Source organism: Pollicipes pollicipes, unplaced genomic scaffold (assembly GCF_011947565.3).
Source record: "Pollicipes pollicipes isolate AB1234 unplaced genomic scaffold, Ppol_2.1 Scaffold_7261;HRSCAF=8764_pilon_pilon_pilon, whole genome shotgun sequence".
Classification (NCBI taxonomy): Eukaryota; Metazoa; Arthropoda; class Thecostraca; order Pollicipedomorpha; family Pollicipedidae; genus Pollicipes; species Pollicipes pollicipes.
Genome location: NW_023597054.1, coordinates 19,004,435 through 19,027,463, shown reverse-complemented (window position 1 = coordinate 19,027,463; position 23,029 = coordinate 19,004,435). Strand labels below are relative to the sequence as shown.

Below are 23,029 nucleotides of genomic sequence, written 5' to 3'. Positions count from 1 at the left end.
TAGTCTGTACGTAAGTGCCTGCACGCAAGCACATCGACATCAAAATAACACAAAAACGCCAGCTGCCGCCTGGCGAAGCCCATCTCCACCGGGAGCCCATCACTGCCACCGGCTTCCGGACGTCATCCATCGGCCGTTCTCGCTCGGGCCCGCCGGCGACGACGCGCCTGCCGTGCCAGCGGCGGCCGGCGGACCGGCGGCGGGACGGCGCGGCGCCGCCTCCGATGCGGCGCGAGTGCCGCACGCCGCGGCCGCTTTGATCCGCCGCCATAAAACTTTAACGACCAGCGTAAAATGTGTCCGGCGACCGCCTGTTGTGACCGCCGCCGCCGCCTGGCCGCCCCGGAAGCGACGCGCGCGCGTCCTGCGCCGAGCGTTTAGGCGGGCCGCCGCTGGTAAGAGCTCTCCCATGGCGAGCGTCGTGAGTTTTTGTGGCGTCGGCGACTGAGGAGCGCGCGGCGGCCGCATTCTGACGTTCGGGCGGCGACCACACACAGACAATGGCCACGTATCGGGCCTGCCAATCGCTAAAATGCTGCCCCACGTCAGCCGACTTGATTTATACCCGACAAAGATTGATGATTTATTGCTGAGCCACCCAGGAGTAATCCGGTCATTAGTCACCTTTTTTGCCAGACTCATATATTCTGAGCCTCCTAATGGGCAGCCGGGCTTAAAATTGTCAATTGCAAACCTGTATAAGGATGCGAGCGAGGTCCGGGCGGCGGTCTTCAAGCGGGCATCTTGCTCGAGCCGGGCGGCACATGAAACTCTTTCGCGGGGCGCACGAGCTTCACGAGTGTCTAACAATGTCAACATTTAGACGCTTGCACACAACAACATGTGCAAAAATGGTCGACACGGCCACCAGTGCAGTTTGTTTGAGGTAAAAATGTCAACGTTACCTGCAGGTGTTTTGCGGACACGGGCATCACGCCAGTTATGGCGACAATGCTATTTTCCGAGTTAGTTACTTGTCAGAGTTGTATATAGCCATGTAGGCGTGAAGAGGAGTGGATAAACCACACATTCGTACTGCGTTGGTGAGTGAACCGAACATTTTCTTTGCGTGAGCCTTTACGCCTGTAAGTGACTAAAAGATCCAGCTGAAACTGAAAGTCATAAAAGGAAAAATTCCCCCCGCCCTCCCAAGAAGATAGTTAAAATGATGCTCATCCGTACATTACATATACGTGTAAACGGATATGCATCTCACGGTGAGATATGTTGCTAGCCTCTCGAGACACCGCAGCTATTTTGACGCTCGAGGGCGCAACTCACTTCGCAGCTCACTTTTGCAGTTGACGCGCCCTTATACACCAATGACTAACTATCGGGAGCCTTTCTCATCATTAATCTTCTCAGCCACTCCTTTGGCGTCTAGAAAGCATTGGTCAGCCTGAACAACATCTGATCACCTCCCGGATGACCATCTTATGGAGCTAGGGATTCACTTGGAATCCTTTGATCGCTGCTAGGGCTCTGTGAACGTCACCGTAATGTTTTCCCTCCTGACGCTGTACTATGAGTACATATGCCGATACGTGTAATGTTTCCAAGTTGTTTCGGGAGCTAGTGCCGATTTGAAGTACGCTTACCGTCCCAAGTTCCTTTCGACGTTTCCAGCGACATACCTTAGCGCCCTAAACGATCGTTCAGTGGTCTTGGGCCTTGTACCGCTTGGGCGCGCCGGCTACCTCTGAAACTGTTCTACATCTGATCTATCGTTCGTTATGGAGGCGAGACAATCCTGAAGCTCTGACCGCCCACAGGGGCTGGTCGTTTTAGGGCACACGTTCGTTGTGGTACAACATATGATCTCCCGCGTAATAAAAGACCGTATAACCTAGAGATCAGTCGATGTTGCCTAGCCAAATGCGCTAACAGTGGAGCTTCTGCCTCTTGAATTACAGCAGACTCAAGACCGTTCATAAGCCCTAGGCGTCTAAGGGCTTCTTGCTACCTTGGAGTTGTTTAACCAGCTGGACCATATGTTCTCCTGAATAGTCCGACTGCTTTCGGGGCCACTCAAAATCCTTAAGAGATTCTATACCGTGTTAAGATTCATCAGCGATATTAGCCCCCCCCCGCCCCCCGCCCGCCCCCGCCGAGAAGATTCTCGTTTGAGTTCAGTATGCTTCCATTTACCTGACAACTGGCTTTGGTATCAAGCATCCTTGACATTCTTCAGTACTCGAAGGCAGCGGGCTTACTTGGATAGATTACTTGGATAATGGACACTTACTTTGAGCCCTTGATCGTCTCAAGCGAGGTACCTCTGGAAATATCACAGCATTCTTCATCGTACTACCGTCTAACGGTCTGATAACTCACACCCATCGCCGTTTGCCTAAACTGACTTGTAGTCCCCTACCTTTTCAGCCTATCAAAGGTGACCATCGGCTATTTCGACGCTATTTGGATGCTGAAACAAGAACTCAAAGTCGTATAGGAATCCTCCATTTATCTCTGCCCTACCGTCTTGGGCCCTGTACTGCACCCTGCTTCAAACTCCACTTGAGCTTTCCACCCTCCTGACCGTCTTATATTACGTTTGGGCAGTTTTGTGACCTAGACCCGTCTCAGATTCTCCAATTCCACACATCATGTCCTGTCACCATGGGAGCCAAGTACACCTTTGAGCATTGAACATTCAACGGACGGATACAAAATCGTGAAAACACGGTACGGACAGCCCGTACCACACCTGTACCTGTACCTGACCTGTACCGCCGCGGGTACTGGTACGGCCTGTACCAGTACCCGCGGCGGAGAGGTGTCTGGACTGCTAATGCGGGGCTTAAACAACACCAGGGCATGCCGACCGGTATTGGATGCATTGAATCCCTGCCAGTGCCAGTGTCAATCAAACCTTACTGTCCGTACAAGGACCCTCAGGTGCCTCGGCCGGCGTCGGTGCTGCGCCGGACCAGGCTTTTCGAGACTATCCCTAAATTGCAAGCTTCCCAGCACGCGCCCGTTCCCGCCACATCTTCCGTCAATCAAATATGTTCTCACTTTGCAGTCATTGCTTGGTGAATGGAGTGTATATATATATATATATATATATATATATATATATACCTACTACTTCTTAGTTACTAGTTACTGCAAAACTTTGGTTCGCTACTTTAAACTGAACACATAATTTTTAGTCAGCATTAAAAAGACGATTGCTATGTATCATTTGAAGATAATACACAACATTCATTTTCATTCACGCGGTGATAATTATAAGGTCAACCTAAGGTAACGAAACAAGACTCTAAGTTACAAATAACTTCCTGATAATACCGTTGGCGGTTGTAGTTCCAATATAAGAGCTGTACACTTTGTATTCGTTTCGCCGCGGTGTCGATCGCATTGCCAGTGCATCCCGTGCAGTCACGCCTCTCCAACAGGAGGGAGCGGGCTTTACATGGGGTGCACACGTCAGCGCAAGCTCCGAGAGTTGCGACTTATTGGCTAAAAGATCATTCAATTGCTATATTTCTGCTATGTTGGTTGGCTTAGGCATAATCTCAGATTTACACACAATATCCATAGGACCACCACTGCACGCACACTTTCAACCAGTAGTCATAAATACGGTTACAAATAATTTACGTTAGCAACAGCTAGGAGCAACAAACGGGTCGTATATTACCACGTTTCTAATTTGACTAGCTTGCTTTGGTAAAAATATGCACATTTCCAGCCTTCTCCCACACACTGACAGCGCCTGGACACAACGTCGCTATCCGGGCATGCAATGTTCGCAATATTTATCACAGATTGAGTCGCTTTTTCTTGCTTTTCCTCCGAAGTTCTTTCTCCTCTTCTTGGAGGCGCTCCGCGAGCTCCCTGCGGCGTCGCTCAATCCCCTGGGTCCAGTCCTCCTTCGGCGGCTCCTCCGCAGCCGGCCGCTCCCGCTTGCCTGGCTCGGCGCTGGCCGGCGGCGGCGGCGCGAGCGGCCCCGGGCCCTGCTCCGGCGGCAGGGCCTCCCACGCACTGGAGTCTACCAGGTCGGCCGGACGGGCGCCGAGGCCGGCCATCTCGGCATCGAAGCGCGCCGCGTCCAGTGGCTCCGTGCGCAGCCCTTTCAGGATCAAGTGCGCACCGGAGCGTCGGTAGTCGTCCAGCTCGCGGTCGCGAGCGGCCACCTCGGCCAGCAGGCGGCGCTCGCGCTGCTGCGCCTGGCCTAGCGCCACTAACAGAGGGCGCACCAGGCGCGCTGCCAGGCCGCCGGGCAGCACGCGCAGCCGGAACTCCCAGCACAGTGGCACGCCTAGACCGTGGCTGGTTAGTCGAATAACATCTCTGTCCCAGGCGGCGCCACTGTCGCTGCGACCGAATGCCTCTTCCAAATATGGCAGGACCTGCTCACCAGTGGCCTCCAGCGAGGGGTTCAACGTCTGAAAACGCTGCAGGAATGCAGCAGCGTCCATCGTCTCGGAGAACATCTCGGAGAGATTGGTGACCAGTAGATTGTAACCTCCACTGGCACTAGAAAATTGGTAAAGGACATCACCAAGCCCCTGCCATGCACGCCATGGAACGGCATGAGAGCTGGACATCTGAAAAAAGGACACAAATGCAAGGGCACAACTCTGTGATAGGCACTGTTGAGAGACTTGCCATTTTGGTTTTCCAGCTACTGCAAATGCATGACCATAAATTGGACAATGTCCATTACCTGATGTCTGAAAAACTGATGCTGGGAACATGGTATGATCATAAATTAGGTTGTGTTATGATAGTTATACAATGCATACTAGTCATACAATGAATACAACATAAATACTATATAGTTGTATAATGAATATAACACTACTAAAACATACAAGATAAGCAAATAGACACATCTGGGAATAAGCTCAGATCTGATGCAGCACATTCATTTGACCACAGCTGTGGAACTATTGACCTTAACATTCTTTCACTTTGAAAACTATCACCTTCAACATCATTCTGGCTGCTGAAAATATTTCGGTAATACAGTACTTTGGTTATTTGTTCATGCACCCTGTTATCTATATCTAACCTCATCAGTTCTGCTATTCAGTGTGTGCACTTTAAGAAAAATATTCTTAGAATCAATATCTATTAAGATATTGCAATTTTGTGTATTGTGCTTATGACTGCCTCCCATTGCACTGTTCTTATGCCATTATTGGTCATTGGTTGTGGTAATCCTTATTTATCAAATGTTATGCCCAAGTCCTTTACAGCTACCAACAAAATCAAACCATTATGTCCATGGTAGCAAAAAATTGCAACAAATAGCAAGATCACAACATCTAAAAACAAAAAGTGCAAAAGATTGTATACTACCATTTGGCTTCAGCCCATCCCTCCAATCTTTGATAAGAAAATAACCCAAAACTATAAAGAAACACATTTTTGGCATCCTTTAAAACATATTTTATTGGGTTTCATTGCCCAGCCACCCTTGGAGTAAAAAGCTTAGATGTACAATCAGATTATCAGCCCTTTCTTCCGGATTTCAGGTTTGACAAAAATCACCCGCAGCCCGGCCCCACATTCTGCACCAAACTAACTGCCTTCCCGCCATTAAAATTCACATGTCACATTTCGCTACTCAATGGAAACAAAGGATAATAATCTGTGCACTTTGGTGCTCGAACGCCCGCGCTTCTACGAAGAAGTTTTACTTTTAATAGGACAACACGGTTACATTCACCTTCCCGCCGCGTCCCGCCCCACCTCGGAACTCAATTTGTATGGCCCAAGTCGGGTTGATGTCAGTCACAGTACATTCGCATCATTCGCGCGGTGTTTGTCTTTGAATCGTGGAGTATTTTCGAATTTGACAACCGAAATAAAACGTAGAGCTTGGCCCTATTTACTTAGAGTATCATGACTTCTCAGCCATGGCTTTCATTTCTCAAAATATGAGGCTATCCTCATTTTCATCTCTATCTGTAGTTTTCCCCGTAGTTTTATTGCTATTTCACTGAATGATTCATCTTTAATATAGTCCCTGATTTTCGATAACCATGGTAACAGGTTGACCATATCTAAACAAACGACAACCGTGACATTCTTTGCGGGTATGGAGCGATGGATTTGTGTCCAGCATATCTATTTCATTGTGCCTTTTCTTAAAGTTTTAAAGAGCAATGGTCCCAGTTCATTTGTGCAGTAGACAGACTATCAACATAATTCAGCCAAATGGAAGATAAACTGAGGGTCGCTTCTGACCTCCTCGGTGACGAGTCGGACCATGGGACACCTAAAGAGGGGGTTTTTGCCGCTATGGATCAAGTACATATGCTGATCTCATCGACTCCGGAAGCAGCTGTTGCTAAATGTAAGTGGCTGCTGTATTGTTGGACTGGAGAGGTATGCTTCATTGTGATGTGGTTCACATAATGCATCATTTAAAAAAACATTTATCAAGTGGATTTTGGAAATACAGAAGGTCTAGCAAAAGTCAGAATGCTAAGAAAGCTTAATATCAAAATTTTGTATTGTGCTTGCACTACATATTTGAAACTCCACTTGATGTAAGAAGTAGGTTGAACCATATAAATGTCTAGGTGATCCTCAAGGTGCTGTTTGAAAGGTGGCCCATGTGTAGGTCACAGTACACTGAGATGCTATGTTCCGACACTCCAGCCCCATACCTTTCCATTTGTGCACTCCATACTCCTTGCATTCCACATGTGGTTCCATATTTGGTGCTTGAAGGTTTAAGAATGCCTCTGTATTTGATTGAGTGGACCTGTTACCATGGAGTGGACCTGTTAACATGTTCTGCCACTACCAGCCTCAGCTGGCATTATTCTGACCTGGTGCCTTCAGGTCTGGTCTCCTCTGAGATGGTGCTGTTACTGGCATCAGAAGACAACCGAGTGTGCAAAACTGCCATCAGCATCATCACCAGCATGGTGAAGCATGTGGGCGAGCAGATCAAGGTCACGCTTTGTGACCAGGAACGCTTCCTGGAGCTGCTCGACGAGTTGGTATACAAGCTGTCGACAGTCAGCGACGTACAGTGTGCATGGTGGGTCTCCATACTCCTGAAAATATAAGTCTGGTAGCGCATGTTGGGGTAGGGGTCTGTATCCATATTCCATGTCCTCATAGATATATTCAAAGTGAGACCCAGAAAGGCACCTCAATCGGCGTCCATTTAATATCCATAAATAGCAAGGCAACCTCTTGCAAGCGGCAATGACACCTCCATACCTCGCGACGTATTCCAACAAAGACTGTGCTGGCAGCTCGATTGTGCGTCTTCTGATGTCAATGATCGAACGCGACGAAGATGTACTCGACGTTTTCTGCCACAACTACCGTGGTATCCGACCTGTGCTGAAGAGGTGGCAGGGTGATGGCTTTGACCTCTTGCTCAAGAAGTTCGGTGACGCCGTGACGTCAGGTACGGTGTGGCCAAACGCCGTGTGTATCGAGTAATTTGTTGAATGCTGGCATAACAATCTGAATCCGGTAATGCTTGCATGCGCTTGCGGAATATAACGGCGAAATGCCTCTGCTTTAAGGAGGACTACATCAGCTGTGTTCATATAACTCTCTGCAGGAAACTAAACCCTTGCACCCAAATTAACATGACTAATTTAGTTGCAAGTTGCATTTTGTCAAGTGTTTATATTGTCCAGTTCGCCAACCAATAAACGACACCTGCTCCGTTCATGGTTCCGCAAAAAAAAATGCCACTCCATCTCTCCTGCAATTGTACCACTCCGTACGTCTCCCCGCCCGCTGGCTAGTGTTGGCAGTCGCCCCCCCCCCCCCCGCAGGCGACCTGGCGCTAGCCGAGTCCGAGCACAGACGGCGCGCCGCCACCGCTATCCAGGCGCTGTACCGGGGCCACCTGCTGCGGCGGCGACTGGCGCGCGCCACCGGCACCATAGCGCGCCTCCAATGCCGGATCAGGTGAGCCGGCCACGGTGCACCGCCGCCACAGCTGTGTCGACGCTGGCTCCTCCGCCTGGGCGTGAAAGCTTGTGAGCTTGGGTGGGTTGTTTCCGACTCTGGAGAACGGGGCGGCTGCTTCGGCGCTCAGACTATCGCCCGACCGAGGCCCGTTTGGGAAAGCGTTGCGGCCGACGGCAAGCGATAGCTCGCCAGAGCCGCTGGTGAGGCTGCGCTGGCGACCGACTGGCTGTGTCGCGCTGCAGGTGGCGACGCGGCCGTGCCGCCCGCCAAAAGCTGGTCAAGTCGCGCGAGGAATGGGCGGCGTTTCGAGGCGCTCTGGAGCGGCAGCAGCAGCGGCGCCAGCACACTGAGAGGGTGCTAAAGAACGTGTCTGACATCAGCGCTGGTGAGCAGCTGAACCCCCTCCCTCGTGAGATGCCGTAACTGATGACGCTGTTGCGCTGTGGGCACCTATTGTATGATCGCTTTTGGCGGACTAGGCTCAGGCCTGTCCCAACAGCGGGCGTATTCAATGCCAGAGAGAATGCCAGAACAGCGTGATAAGAATATTTGCTGTCCCCACGTCGGAGGCATAGCATCCTGCTTTGGCATGTAATATAAGCAATGTACTACGATGCATCGCGACCCGTTTCAGAAAAAGTCCCGGCCTACCTCCGAGACCGCCGGAGGACGGCAGCCGCGCGGATCCAGACCTACTGGCGCGCGTACCGAGTCCGCCGACAGATGGCAGCGTGGCGCGAGGACAGGCAGGCGCCAGCGGGCGGCGGTGACCGTGCAGCGGTGGTGGCGCCACTGTCTAATCCGGCTGCGGGCCGGCGCCGCGCAGGGCCCGCTCTTCCAGTTGACGGAGGAAGACATGGAGAAGTACCAGCGGCAGATTGACAGGTGTGAGGTTGGAATGGGCATAGCTGTAAAATTTGCCGTTCGGTTCGTTGCTTTTAGGGGACATATCCGAGAATTGCGAGAGCTGCAACAATGGGCGCAGGACCGATTACCACACTGAAACGTCACAAAACGTGATGCGGTTGGCAGTTTCACCGCGTGCAACCCACACTGAACCACCACCTGTACTATGCTGTCACACGGCCGCGCGGCTTCGGGCGCCGGTGCACGTCGCGGCCGCCTGGCTCTAGCTCCGCCGCTGTTGCAGCTCGCTGGAGACGGCAGAGCTGGCGGCGCGGCCGGCGGGCGGACCGGACCGCGCCGCGCTGGAGCGGCAGCTCGCCGAGTCACAGGCGCTGTTCGGCCGGGCGGCGAGCCGGCTGGCCTCGGACGCCGCCTGCCGACGCCGCTGCCGCTCGCTGCTGGCGCAGACGCAGGCCATCTGCACACTGCTGGAGGCGCCGGCCGGCGAGCGGTCACCGGTTGATTTCTGGTGCCCGTCACACCAGCTGGCGGCACGCGCGCGGCACCTGCACCGGCGCGCCGTGGCCCACGCCGCCGCGCCCTGGTGGCGCCGGCTAGATGACTTCGAGGACGGGTACTGACGGTGTCTGATGAGGGGTGCCCGTGTGGAACGGGCGGAAACAGTGCGTCGGCGATTATAGAGGCGTCTCCAGCCCGTTCCAGTGTTTGATTGGTCGCATGCATGGATTGGCCAGCTTAACTGGCACCTGCGGTTTGATTTGGGCTGCGAAGTGATCACCGTTTAATACATATCTATCGCAAGGAAACATCACATGGAACGCACGAATATATTAGTCGGTACAATTTTGCGTGGTGCTGCCGATATATGCATAGGACTGGCCAGAATCCTGTGGTTTCCATTTACGCCGCTACATTCACGAATACGATACATGGAACTAAGCTATGTACTGCTACCAACACCGGGTAAGTTTGACCTCCCATAGAACTAGCCTCAAAACACGTGGCTGCCTCTATCCAAACAAGAACATCGACCGTGAGATTACACAGGGACTAACGTTCAGGTAAACATATTGTATCACGTTAAACGACTGAAGCCAGGCAAATACGACCCCAACGTAGGTAAGTACGAATACACACATTAGCGTTACCAGAATGACGCTCAGGCTAACTACGTAAAGTAAAGGACAAATCAGATCGATACCATCACCAGAAGCACAACAACTAGCCGGGGCTCGCGGTCATTTCCGTGTGGTCGCCGGTGCCATCCAGGGCCCGCTCAGCCACTAGTCTTCGCTGTCCGCCTCCTTCAGCAGAATCTCGAAGCTGAATGGTATGAAGAGGTATCCCTCGCCACTGTAGAACTTGGACTGAAACTCGACCCTGAGGGGAAGGGGGAGGGGGCGGGTCAGCACAGCGGGACTCTGTGCGGCCCGGTCGTGCGGGACAGTCCCCGCGCGACGCTCGGGCGTCCGACCCGGACCATTCGGCACGGACGCAAACGAGCAAACCTCTCCGCCGCGTCGCAGTCACAGACACGGCCTGGGCACTGGCCATCAGTTGGAGCGTCGGTGCCCGGCTGGCGCACGGTCGCGGCGCGGCAAACACTGCCGATAAGAACACTAGCGGCATTGGCCAGTGCAGCCGTTGTCCCGAACCGAGAGTGCATTACGTTGCTAACCAATGGAATCGTTTTCTTCGTTTCGACGGCACCATCGTGATATCGCTTACCGAGTCGTGACAACACACCAGATCCATGGCTGTGCGCACAGCTCTCCAGGAAAATGAGTCTCCGGCTATCGGACACTCACCAATGCAGGCGGAGTGTGTGCAGGAAGGCCGACAAGCCCTCCATCACGATCAGGATGCTGACTGTCAGGGCGGCCCAGGCGGCGAAGATGATGTACAGCAGGATGCCACCCCAGTACTCCTGCGTCAGGCTCAGGCCCCTGACCAGAACCATTGTCCACAGCACCTCCGACAGCTCTGTAAATGAGACGCAAGGGCGTTGGTGGGTGTGCTGACTTGCGTCGCAGGCAGAGGAGTAGCTGCGCATATCGGTCGTAAGCTTGATCCATGTGGAAAGACCTATCCTTTACCTAAACTATAATTTGCTGGTCACCGGTCTTCATATTTCATCGCCAATGCCTACCTCCTTTTCTTAGTTATATTAATCTGAGTTATATTAAAGGTGTAATGCCCTTCCCTTCAAGTATGTTGCGCAACAGTCCAGGACATTTTACAAAGTGCAAAGCGAGCACGAGCTGGGACCAGATGCTGGCTGACATGTGATGGTCCCTAGGCCAGACCCAGAGCGCTGGGATTTTCAAGAGCACGGGACGGGGAGGCAGAGAGGGAGGAGGGAGCTCAGATAGTATTGGGAAGCCTCGCTGTTCACTTCACTTCTTCACTTTGCTCAGGCGTACAAAAAAGACATCCTTATCTGCAGGCCAGATGACACTTATTATCATTTGGCCTACTTCATCGCTTCTAATATAGAAACAGCATGACTGACAACAGAACATGTGATCTATCCAACCAGCCCCCTGACATTGTCACCAAAAATCAAAGGATAGCCCATAGGCGTTGTATGACCATGGCAAGTCGGGGCGCCTTAAAACCCCAATACTCAACCACAAAGGAGCCCAGATTCTAGCTAATGATGCCATATCTGGTCCACAGCAGCAGCGCCCAAGCCACGCGCAGTACTCACGGGAGTGCGCCAGCGAGAGAGCCCAGAGTCGCAGGTAGGAGGCCGTGTGCGACACGGAGCCCAGCACGTACTCCACGGTGTGGATGGCCTGGTGGATGCAGATCTCGCTGAACTCTTCGTCGTCGCTGTGTCCGCCGCCGCCGCCGCCACCGGCCGTCGGCGCCGCCACGTCACCGTTCGTCGCCGGCAGCTGGCTGCGCGCCGCGTTCCTGCGCTGCCAGAAGATGAGCGCCGGCTTGGCGATCAGCATCCACGGGATGCAGAGGACGCCGATCAAGAGCAGGAAGTATTGGAAGCCCTTCTGGCCGTCGAACAGGTAGCCGTCGCAGTACTCCTCGCCCAGTCCGCTGCCCTTGGAGTCCGCGTTCATGTCCTTGAGCAGGAACATGTTGATAAAGATGAGCAGCAGCGAGGGGGCGCAGTGCGTGCCGTAGCGGATCTCTTCCGGAGTGGTCGGGTTGAAGGGGGCGCTGTACATGATCCACTTGAGCAGGCAGAGCATGCACAGCCAGCCGAACAAGCATAGCAGGAACAGCACCTGCGGCAGGAACATGGTGACGATGTCCGAAAACTTGCGGAAGTACCTGCCGGCAGAGAGGAGGGAGAGCGTCAGTCGTCAGCAGCAGGATGCGACACCGGCTCTAACGGCGAGCGGCACCGCGACGCGACGTCAGTTCGCCCGCGCAGCTGCCGCCCGTGGCGTCGCTTCGGCATTCACGTCGCACCGAAACACTCGATGGTCGACCAGCCGAGGCATGCGCATGGGCTTACATGTAACACCGCCCACAGCAAACACGATCGTTCCCATCCGAGCGCCGCCGCAGATGCAGCCAAAGCGCGCCGCGCCCGCCCGCCAGCACTCGCCGGTAGTTGTAGACGGACAGGATGACGCCGAAAAGCATCTGCGCCACGCCGAGCAGCACGGAGATCTTCATCTTGAACGCATTCTGGTAGGTGACGCGGTTCGAGGCCACCTGCCAGACGGGGTCGAAACCGAAGCCGTACGGCACGCCGTAGTAGCAGGTCGCGTTCTCCGGCGGCAGCAGCAGCGTCTCCGAGTCCGAATGCTCGATCTCTTCCACACGGAAGCAGTTGCGCCAGGACGAGCCCAACACGTTCACCGACTTGGAGAAGATGTCGTTGTAGATGAAGCCCGTGTATATGGAGAAGAGGCCCATCAGCAGGATGATGTAACGGCCGCCGAAGAAGATGGACGCAATCTGCAAAAAAACAGTCACATGGTGTCAGATGATCCCATACATGGCCAGCGACTTCGCTAAATAAAGGGCAAGACATACGGGTGGTCAGCGAGCAGTCTGATTGGATAGTCACAAATCTAACTCAGTCAGAAGGCAACATCGTATTGCACACATCAGCCTTTCTATCTGCATCAAACACTGTTGGCTACAATCAATTCAGTCATGATTGATATTTCTCCGTTCCAGTTGGTTGCATACGATCGATGTACAAAAATTCAAAGACTGCATGAGTGGTGTTTCGCGGCACTCACACATTATCGACGAGTGATATGCAAAGCGTCACTGCACTGGCCACACACCTCATTGTCGATCTTTTTGGCGGCCAGCGGCTTCTCCTTCCAGACCATCCAGCCAGCCATCAGTGCCATGATGATGCCGTGGCCGAAGTCGCCGAACATCACGCCGAACAGGAACGGGAACGTGATGATGGTGTACGGAGCTGCCGGGCAAGCACCGTCAGACGGTCAAGGCCTGCCCAGCCATGCATCCCTTAACCGCGCCAGCGGTGCGGTTAAGGGATGACGCGTTGTAACAAAAACGATGGCGTGTTTTAATTCTGCCACAAATAGTGATTCATACGGTGATTCAAGTGTAACACACGGATGCGAACTAATGCAGTCTTGCAGACCCGTATGTCATGACGTCTAATTAATATAACGTTTTCATTGCATGTTCATTGTGATACTCTCCGAGACAATCCCATCCTGGTATTTCCCCTCCGGCAGCACTCCTCCCCATCCATCAACCGCACCGCGGCGCGCGCCTGCTCACCGGGGTTCATTTCGCGGTACGAAGCGACGCCGTACGCGTCCACCAGGTCCTGGAAGCCCTGCGTGAACTTGTTGGTGCGGTTGTATGTGGGCGGCGCCTCCCTGGTCTGGATGCTGTTGAGCACGGGACTGACGGAGGAGCCGGAGCGCTCCGAGCCCCGCCGCAGCGCCAGCTGGATCGTCTCCGTGTCGGCCGCCGGCACCCAGCACTCGGCGATCAGACACTTCTGCGTCACGTCCAGGTTGAACCAGTTGAGCGTATGATAGATGGCCTTGATCTTGCGCACCTTCACGAACCATGTGCGGATGTTCTTGGCGGCGGCCACCAGCACGCGGTGGCGGTGGTCCTGGGTCTGGGCCAGCACCTGGGGCGGCGCGGCACGCAGGTTGCCGTCAGTACGGCTCATCCGGGGGGAAGGGGGGGGGGGTGAGCGAGCGGTCGACTTACTCGATTGTCCAGAGCCCAGCTAGCTTTTGATTCGTACAATGCCGTTAGGGCGATAGTAGCTTTGCATCAGGACCCGCCATTAATTCACACTCGTCAAAAATCATGGAAACATTACCATACCAAAGCCGCATCTGAACTCATCACACGCTGCGCAAGCCACACCCGACGTGCGGCCTTATTGCACGCTGATGCCCTAAAGCAAATACGCCTCGGCATCGCACGCTCCGCCCGCCCGGCCACAAGCTCGAGCGCACGCCGCACTCTGGCCGGCTCTGACCGTGTTGAGGTCCTCGATGCGCGTCATCACGCCCATCTTCATCTCGCGCCGCTCGGGCGGCGTCTCCGGACACGGGTAGAGCGTGGCGCGGAAGCCCTCGCAGATCTTCTTCACGCGCGTCTTCAGCTGCTCGCCTTGGAAGAAGATGATGAACACCGACTTGTAGACTTGGTCGCCCTGCGTGGCAAAGGAATGTCCGTGAAATATTTGACTCTTCACCCACGGTAGCGAAGTTCCGCGCCCCACCTCCACACATGCCCCACAGATTTACGAAGTACTTGGAATCAACGGTCGCGCGATTCGGTTAGGCTTCCGAATTCGGCTGTGCTTCGGTTCCCGTAGCTTCGCTGGGAAAAGAGACGTTGATGAAAAGAAGAGACGTTGACGACGGCGTTGATGCTGGAAGCGTTGCCATCCACAACATAACATTCATCCGTGCCTAAACAACACGAGGAGGATCTCGGCTGACATATGCAGCCTGCTATCACTCACGGTCCATGAGAGTTGGCTCGAATCACTTCCGACACCTTACACACTCACCGAGACGGGATCCTCGAGCGCGGCCTCGATCTGCGCCTGGCGCACGAACACGTTGCCGCGGCAGGCCCGCCACAGCATGCGCTCGAAGCCGGGCATCCGCTCGCGCTGGATCACGCCGGCCACGAAGCTGCGGGCGCCGGGGCGGCCCCGTCACGTCGGCACACAGGGCACGGCCACGCGCGGGAGTCCCGACACGGGCACATGGACACAGTCGGGCTGTGGCAAGAAACGGTGGTCCCCCCGCGGCCGCCAGGGTCCTGCGTGATGATCCGGGCTTTAGGGCACGCCGACTAACCTCGTCATATTGCGCCCCGAGGGTCCTACACAGAGGCCTGAGACCATGCGCGGTGTCCGCCGTCCCCAACAACGCGCGGCTGGACAGGGACGTAGCGGCGAGATTGGGGGGGACGGACATTTTCTATGGCAGTGCACGCGGAGCTCAAAGTTACAGGTCCAATCCCGAGATGGTCGAAACTTTACGTTGGAAAGCGGAGCGTTCGATTAGCGGCATCGATCGCATTGGTTCTGCTCATTTTGACACCCACGGCAGGAGACATTTCCTTTAGCCTGGTAATGCCATGGTGTTCTTCCCCCTTCCCCTTCCCAACACCGTCGGCACCGAGACGAAGAGCAACGGAGTTTTGTGGCATAAACCGAGGGTCGTACGGGCTAGTACACATGTCACACTACACTGCACCTACAAGTGCAACATGGGGACGGGCGCACAGCTATTACCAGTGCAAAACGGTAGTTACGTGTTCTCGTTCGTCCCCAAATTTGGGATTACGTACTGCGATCCCACTGCGAAAAATCGTCCCAAACCCCAGCTTTCACAAACATCGGCTAGATCCGCAAGAACCCAAAGAGCAGTGCATCAACTGCATCAACTGAATGCATCGGTGCATCAATTGAATGAGCTGAATCACAGCAGTGTGTAAGCAGGAAGTTCGAAGTTCTGTCTTAATATGGTTCTTCCATACAGACAGGTTGATCAGTGTAGATCAAAGCAGATAGAAAGCATACGTCATTCGTGCACAGAAACAACGGGAAAGCTCCCGCCTGCGATGCAAACCATGCGGTGTGTGATCGATCTCGACTTGTGTGAAGCGTGGAACCCAAGACCGAACCGTAGCCAAAGGCAATGATAACCAAAAGAGCAAGATGCTCAAGACATAAGGCAGCCAATAACCAGTATGAGTCCAACAGTAATTCCTCTGATAAAAACGTACTCAAGTGCACGACGTATTTCGGCATAATGGTCTTCAAACAAAGTATATGTTCGTGAAATAGGCCAAAGAAACACAACATCGAACACATATGTGGGAAATGATCGATCTCTACGCTTTGCAAAACGGCACGCCGGAACGCCCTAAAACTGGACGTCCACCGTCCACCATTGCTATGGAAACTATGCCTTCATACGGTTTCGAAATAGCAACTTGAGCGTAACCGGCTAACTCGGCTACACCATGCAGCTAGCTTAAAGTAGTCATCTCCTCTGGTTACTGACATTGCACAGTAGTCTCACAAACGCCTCAAACCGAACGAATCCATGGTTTGCGCACGAAGACCGTCTATGCACCTACCCGTCTATGCACACTGCACTCCTTATGGTAACCAACACATTGTCTGTTTTCCTCATCGTCAGAATCCGACAGTTCTCCATCCCTGCGACGCCATTTCGCCAAGATTTTGGACTGGTTTCAGCGCGCACTCTTCGGTCCTTTTGGTTGTTAGAAACGTTTACGTTTTCCATGCTAATCGAATGGAGCACGTGAAATCGTACCGAAACTGTAATGTCGTATGTTAAGTCCTCCGGAGCAAACCATTTGCATGCAAATATGTAAGTTTATACAGAATACAAAGAATTGTGCTTCCTGCTGCTAAAAACGCATTAATATGCCAACTGTTATTGCAAAACTTTGGCTTCTTAGAAATGCGCAGGCCAGACAGGGAAGCTCTAGCTGATTTTTCACCGTACAGAGGTAGGGCCTGCTCAGGCTGCGGCCTCGCTCGTGATTCATTCTGACGCGTAAACTGAATATTGCACGATGACTAGGACAACACACGAAAAACGGCATGGAGCTAAGAAAGTAGTATGGCAGTAAACAACAGGATAGCAAAACATACTGGGCACAACGGATGGCAACTCAACAATTCAACAGCTTCGACGTCAAAATCAGCCAACAAGTGGGAAGAGCACGCCACAGGGACGTGTGAGATTGACAGACAGGGCGGCATGCTGAAAGCCCACAAAATCCAGCGCGTTCCACGAACCTCAAAGCTCAAATCGTGGAAGCATTGGAAACCCATCCACAGCCGACAGACGGGCACTGACTAGCGTATAATTGCCACAGGCTGCATCTCCGTCACCTTACTTATTCTTAGGACCATCCTGGCGCCACAGCGAACATAACTCTGCCTTCAGTCGTCTTCACCAAATGTATGGCTGTCATTGAGGAGACCGATCTACAAGGACCCACGTCAGCAACACCGTCTGGATACCGATCAGCCGGTGTACATCGGTTCGCTGCGCCCCCCCCCCCTCCCCCCTCCCCCTCCAGGCGCTTTGGACACGCACATACTAACACCGTTGCTGTTCGCATTTCCGCCCCGGTCGCCTTACCAACGGACGACCGCCCAATCTTACCTCAGTCCGGCCCGCCCGGGCTCGAAGCGACCGATCAATCTCCACTGGTCACGGGACCGCGTCATGACCAGCGACTTGGCTTTCTGTGTTACCGCTTGACTTCCGACTTATCTCCTTGTTTCCACGCTTTCTGATCGATGCGCAAGCCGCGGCCCCACACCACTCCCACCGCTGCCGCATGAGCAGTTTACAAACCGGGTCGTCCCGCCGGGCAGAGGCTGGGGCGGCGCACGCACCTGAGCTGCTTGGACGGCGACGCCTTGCCCACCTCGTCGTTGGAAAGCAGCGCCTGCTGAATGCCCTCCTGCACATATTGGCCCTCCTTCTGTGCGCCGGCGACAGAGGGGGGGAGTCAGCCAGGCCGACGGGGGCAGGGCGTCGTACGAGACGCGTGCCAGGGGGACGGGGACCGGGACGGGGTGAGGACGGCAGGGGGCAGGGCGGGCGCGGAGTGAAGGTCAGCAGGCCGCCACCGTTGCGCCAGGCCCATCACCGTCGTTAGTGTCCCTCCGCTCGTCCGGCACGCGCCCGCTCCCATGCAGTGTACCTCCGCCGGGGCGGCGACAGCGGCCGCTGCGCCCAGCGCGCGGCCCACTCACCCGAGCTTCAGCGCCTGGCCCGGCTGGTGCATGGCCTCGTCGCCCAGCAGGTGGGCGTTCTCGTCGTCCCTGTTGGCTTCTGACATCTGGTGGGTAACATAGTGATACTGAGGGCCCTGAGATGGAGAGAGGCGCGCAGTCACACCGTCTGACGAGGGCCCCGTCGCGCCGCGCCGCACCGCACCGCCGGCCGTCCGCCCGGCTGGCTCCGGCGGCCCCCCGCGCCCGGACCGGGTGTGCCGTTAGCCGTGGTTCGGTCCGGACGCCGGGCACCACCAGCGCCAGCACAGGCGCCACGAGGCCAGCTGGGCGGGACGCGAGCGGGCGACAAAACAAAACAGGCAGATGCAACTCAACAACCAAGCAAGACGAGTCTACGTCCAGGTGCCAGGCAGGCATGCAGACCGCATTGGCCCTAAAGATTAGAGAGCGCTCCTCCACCCAGCTTGTGGGTTATGGGTCGGCGGCAGAGGACTCAGTTGGGATAGGAACAAAGCGTTGACTGGCGAACATAACGAACGGACAAAAATACGAAAGTGGCAGCTAGTAAAGTGAAATGATCCCAAAGAAATTGCACTGAAGCAAGGTTGCAGCGATAGGCCCACGTCAGATTTTTTCTTTTGACAATTATGCCTCAAAAGAGTACAGAAATTTTGATTCAACCCAAAAGCAGTCTCTTAATCCCAAAGTGAAGCTCCCGATATCACACAGTCACACGCCCACGCACCAAGCGACAGACAGCATCATCAAACACTTACCTCGTCGAAAAAGGTCTGTGTTTTCTGAAGGATATGCTTGAGCTCAGTAAGCTCCAAAAAGTTTTTCTTCAGTGTCTCAGCATTATTATTGACTTCTTTCAGCTCGTTTTCCAACTTTTCAAATGTCGCCTGAAAAACAAATGACTCATCATACCATCACTACCGCAACCCAACAGGACTGGGACCAGGCGCGAGTAATCGCTGCTGCTCCAACTGCCGTACGTAAAGCTGGTTTCACCAACCGAGTCTGGGTGAGGATGTAAGCTGCTTGACACAGGACACTAGTCTCTGCTACCTGTAGAAAAGGGCTGACTTCATCGTGATTTCTAGGGGCACTGAAAGATATAGTAATAAGAAAAAATATACAAGTATGTTATCTGCCATTTCATTGTTGATCCGTTTGTGTGTAATATTTACCAATGCAACTGATAACACTTCTGGAGAGTGTATCAAGCATGTCTCGAGAAATGTCAACCCACTCCAGGAAAGCTGTGACACTTGACCACTGACCTCCAGATCGATCATCTCACGAGGCTGGGGGGCCTCCGGATTCTCTCCCGTGTCTAGCATCGGTATGCCATCCTTCTTGATCTCCTTCTCCAGATAGCGCAGCTTTCGCTCCATCTCATCGCAGCGGCGCACCTCATTGACGAACTTGCGTTGGAAGGCGTTCACGTCGGGGTTCAGCTGCGGCAGCAGGTCATGACCCCTCGTTTGGCGACTGAATCGAAGAGAGCTCGTCCAACAATCATGCAGGACAGCACTGTTCGTACCTATGCCTGGCAGGGCCTTTGATTCTTCATTGCAAGTAAACCTTGGAACAGTTATGAGAATTTGCATGCAGGAACAGCTCACTTACATCTCTGAACTGGACAAGGCCCAGCTCGCCCAGCTCCGAGACACACGCGTAGGCGGCCTCTGTCTGCAGGAAGAGCTGGCAGAGGCTCATCTCCTCGCTGCGGAACAGCCCCCATTCTGACATGGTTGCCGCCCTGAAACAGAAGAGTCCACAGCATAAGAAACCCTTCATTGGCATGGGACATTGTGCATTGCTGCATTGCCAGAATTGATAACATTCTGATGATGACTAGTATCATTTGCCAAGCTTTTTGGCTTTCCAACATTCCTATTGCATAAGCACGATCCATATGACTACCCAAAGTCAATCTCAATATTGCATCAAGTAAAATAGTGAAATATGTGGCAAATTATTCATTTCCCCCCTAAAAATATGGACAATAGGTCATTTTACACAATTATATATTATTAGCAGCTAAAAATAACTATAGGAAATCAAGGTAACACCCAACCACCAATCAGTTCTATCATGTTGTCATTTCATCTGCCAGCATCATCACCACTTTCACTGGAGAAAGGTCATCTCAAGAACAAGTGTCATAACTTTCATTGATAACTGGCTGTTGTGTTAGCATTGCTGATCAGCAGCATGCAATTGTTATCTTATATGTTGAAGGTCAAATGATACAATCTTGCTACCTGGAAATCATTCCTGTTTTTGTGTACTAGAAGGTGAAAATTGTATTGGCAGGATGACCTTTCTATCAGCACAAGTTTGGATGGGCAACTCCTTTCAGAATGGGCTGTAAATAGTCTTATACAGCATGCAAGCAATAAGAAACCACCGAACTGTGATGGGTTGCACCGCAAGATGGAACTCCAACAACATCCATCATTGACAAATACTTTGGCAGCACAACACAGACACAACACACCAAGATCAGAAATCAGCAAATGATGGTGCTTGTTACTGATTGGTTCAAAGGTGAACAGCCAAATATGATGAGCACACCTGATCAGACAGAAACCTGGCTCCCAAGGGTGGATTGGTGATCTCATAAGGTTTCTTGTTTAAGGGATCTAAGGGATAAATGTAATAAGCATAAATATGAGTGGAATATTCTGCCCATTTACTGCTTTTTATCACATTTTGTAACTTAAGAAAACTTGGGTGCAATCTCAGTCTTGTTTTCAGTCTTAAGATGTGGTTGCTAAGGGGGGCTGGGGCATGGTGCACACCAAGCTCCTTTAACATGCAGTTGAGAGGTTAAAAACCTGACCTCTGATAAGTTGATTAGAGCAAACGGCCACTCTAAATGTTGTTGAGGATTTGATGTGCACCATGCAAAGGGACGTTCAAATGCACTAACTGCATGCACAGGGATGTTCAAATACACCAACCGCATGTACCATTTGCTGTGCAACAGACACTCACTCTACAGGCAGTCATAGTCACTGACAGTGCAATGACAACTGGCAATATAGGCATATTTTTATGGATTCAACACAGAGAAAAAAACATGCCATCTGTATTATGCATCAGCCACTTGGCAACAAGAATATATTGTTACAGATTTGCCTTGTTGCTGTGCAGACTCTGTATATGGTGATATTCAATATAACTTAATATTAAGTAAGTATGCTATACTTAATATAAGTATTATTTATTTCATGCATTGTTTCTTAGCAATATGTCAACTGCCATAATATCCTCAGCGATCATCAGGAGGCAGTCCATATGGTCCAACTGCAGCTGTCAAACATTTTTGGACTGGATCAGGGTACGCCCATGGGCTGGGGCACAATCAAGAATACATCTGCTGTGAAAACATGATCAAAAATCTGTCTGCTGTGCTGGATGCCTATACACCATAAGTGCAATGATTCTCAAGTTTGCATGCACCCAACTCAGACCAGATTAGATTGTGCACAATGTGTTATTCTTGGTAAAAAAGGATTCATTTTTTGCCTAAAATTACTTTTGAAACATCATAGTTTCACAAACAAATTGCTATCTTTATACTAAATGGGCAATGATAATGTGTCAAACCTTGAGGGCTTAAATTTACAGCATATGTGATTCTTGCAGGACAGGATTTCACTGCTGTCAGCTATGATTTTGCTGCCATGTCAGGCCAGCTTAACATGCATATTTGCAGTCTTTCCTGGGAGCAGAGCCCTCTACATTCATTCAGTCAGAATCACAGAAAACAATCATAGCTGAATCCTCAGATACACATGCTCTGGGCGGGGATATGGAACAGAACCCCTATATAAGTTCAAATCCAAAGAAAACTTTGATAGGCTTAAGAGAAAACACACAGCAATGAGATAACACCAGCCTTTATCAGGTTAGCTGACACCAATTTTAATCACTGCACTCATTTCTCCTCAGCAGCAGCTCTTTGGTAAAATCATTGTCATCACCTATGTTCTAACACCCTGTAATAATCACTACAAGTTGAAATTGGGCACATGTGCTGGTTCCAAATTTCCTGCTCTTATGATATTTATCATGCAAAACTGTCGGGAGAACATAATCATGCAATGGACAGAGCTCTATAGAGTTAATAAGTGTCTTTCCTTCAACTTCCCTTCATGCCATTCACACGAACACAAAGCTGACATAATTTACCCAGCTAGGGCATGACTTAAAAATTGTATCTCCCTCTATAGCCTGTGCAAACATGCAAACACAAACACGATCAGCTAGCTCCTACATTCCTGAGTCACAAGTCAAAATCCCACCCATCACATTCACTATGCATGCCACCGTAACGTACCTTTCTCGATGCTACAAAGGAATATAAGCTCTTCTCATGTGTATCCAGAACCGCAATAAAGCTGTGGTGGAACAATTTTAACGTTTCTCCTTTTCGCTAAATGCCACAAGTGTAGTTTTACCGACGCGAGCCCACAAACCGCCGCCCCACACCATCCCGCCCTCCAATGGTCGCCTGCTGAAGGGAAGGATCAATATTGCTCCGACGGGGCTTGGAGCGCCAGCTGTTGCGATCGTCACATGACCCGAAAGCGTGACTGCACTCGTGACACAATATTCGCCCTCATTTACCCAAGCGATAACAAATTACAATTTCATGATGCCCAGTTGTAATTTTTAAGAAGAATATGGGTTCAGATCCTATTATAAGTTTAGAAATACACTGTTCAAGCATTCCAGCTCCAACATATGCAGAGAAGAAGCTGCGCAATATGAAAAACACACTGACTGGTTGACTGTCATTCGTTAACACTCACTTCACTCACTTCACATGTTCCCTTGTACGCGCACGCCTGCGGTTAGGGACCGTGCGACCTGCTGACAGGGTGCCGCGGGCCTCTGATGGTGGCGGCAGATAATGCGCTAGACTGTGTACTTTACTGTTTGCTATCTATATCTTATCGCTCTCTGGGGACACGGGCGTGGGGACCATCCAAGAAACAGGCG

The 23,029-nt window shown here is 52.2% G+C and overlaps 2 protein-coding genes across 5 annotated transcripts; both read right to left on the bottom strand.

Moving 5' to 3' along the window:
• Positions 1-3,346: 3,346 nt before the first annotated feature.
• LOC119113136 (non-homologous end-joining factor 1) lies at positions 3,347-5,694 on the bottom strand. The gene is made up of 2 exons (XM_037237485.1): positions 5,684-5,694; positions 3,347-4,556 (listed from the first exon to the last, which is right to left on the bottom strand). The coding sequence occupies exon 2, from the start codon at positions 4,554-4,556 to the stop codon at positions 3,768-3,770; it is 789 nt and encodes a 262-aa protein (XP_037093380.1). The 5' UTR covers positions 5,684-5,694; the 3' UTR covers positions 3,347-3,767.
• A 3,893-nt stretch (positions 5,695-9,587) lies between these two features.
• LOC119113134 (V-type proton ATPase 116 kDa subunit a1) lies at positions 9,588-22,918 on the bottom strand. 4 transcript variants are annotated; one of them, XM_037237480.1, is made up of 13 exons: positions 22,849-22,918; positions 19,643-19,775; positions 19,294-19,470; positions 18,784-18,912; positions 18,026-18,141; positions 14,777-14,903; positions 14,237-14,413; positions 13,513-13,876; positions 13,041-13,180; positions 12,347-12,702; positions 11,483-12,066; positions 10,581-10,755; positions 9,588-10,152 (listed from the first exon to the last, which is right to left on the bottom strand). In XM_037237480.1, exons 2-13 carry the CDS (start codon positions 19,763-19,765, stop codon positions 10,056-10,058), a joined length of 2,565 nt encoding a protein of 854 aa, XP_037093375.1. In that variant the 5' UTR covers positions 19,766-19,775; positions 22,849-22,918; the 3' UTR covers positions 9,588-10,055. The 4 variants fall into 4 exon arrangements, with proteins under 4 accessions (XP_037093375.1, XP_037093374.1, XP_037093377.1 ...); XM_037237479.1 differs by lacking the exon at positions 22,849-22,918 and adding an exon at positions 22,365-22,553; XM_037237482.1 differs by lacking the exon at positions 22,849-22,918 and adding an exon at positions 22,365-22,553 and having other exon boundaries at positions 18,026-18,111.
• Between the last annotated feature and the right edge of the window lie 111 nt (positions 22,919-23,029).

Excerpts from the sequence above, each read along its gene's own strand:
- LOC119113136 (XM_037237485.1), bottom strand. The coding sequence starts at position 4,556 with ATGTCCAGCTCTCATGCCGTTCCATGGCGTGCATGGCAGGGGCTTGGT.
- LOC119113134 (XM_037237480.1), bottom strand. The coding sequence starts at position 19,765 with ATGTCAGAATGGGGGCTGTTCCGCAGCGAGGAGATGAGCCTCTGCCAG. Across the intron at positions 14,904-18,025 it reads GGCCAGGCGCTGAAGCTCGG|CTTCGTGGCCGGCGTGATCC; the intron begins GTGAGTGGGCCG and ends CGGCGCCCGCAG. Across the intron at positions 13,181-13,512 it reads GTACCGCGAAATGAACCCCG|CTCCGTACACCATCATCACG; the intron begins GTGAGCAGGCGC and ends CTTGCCCGGCAG.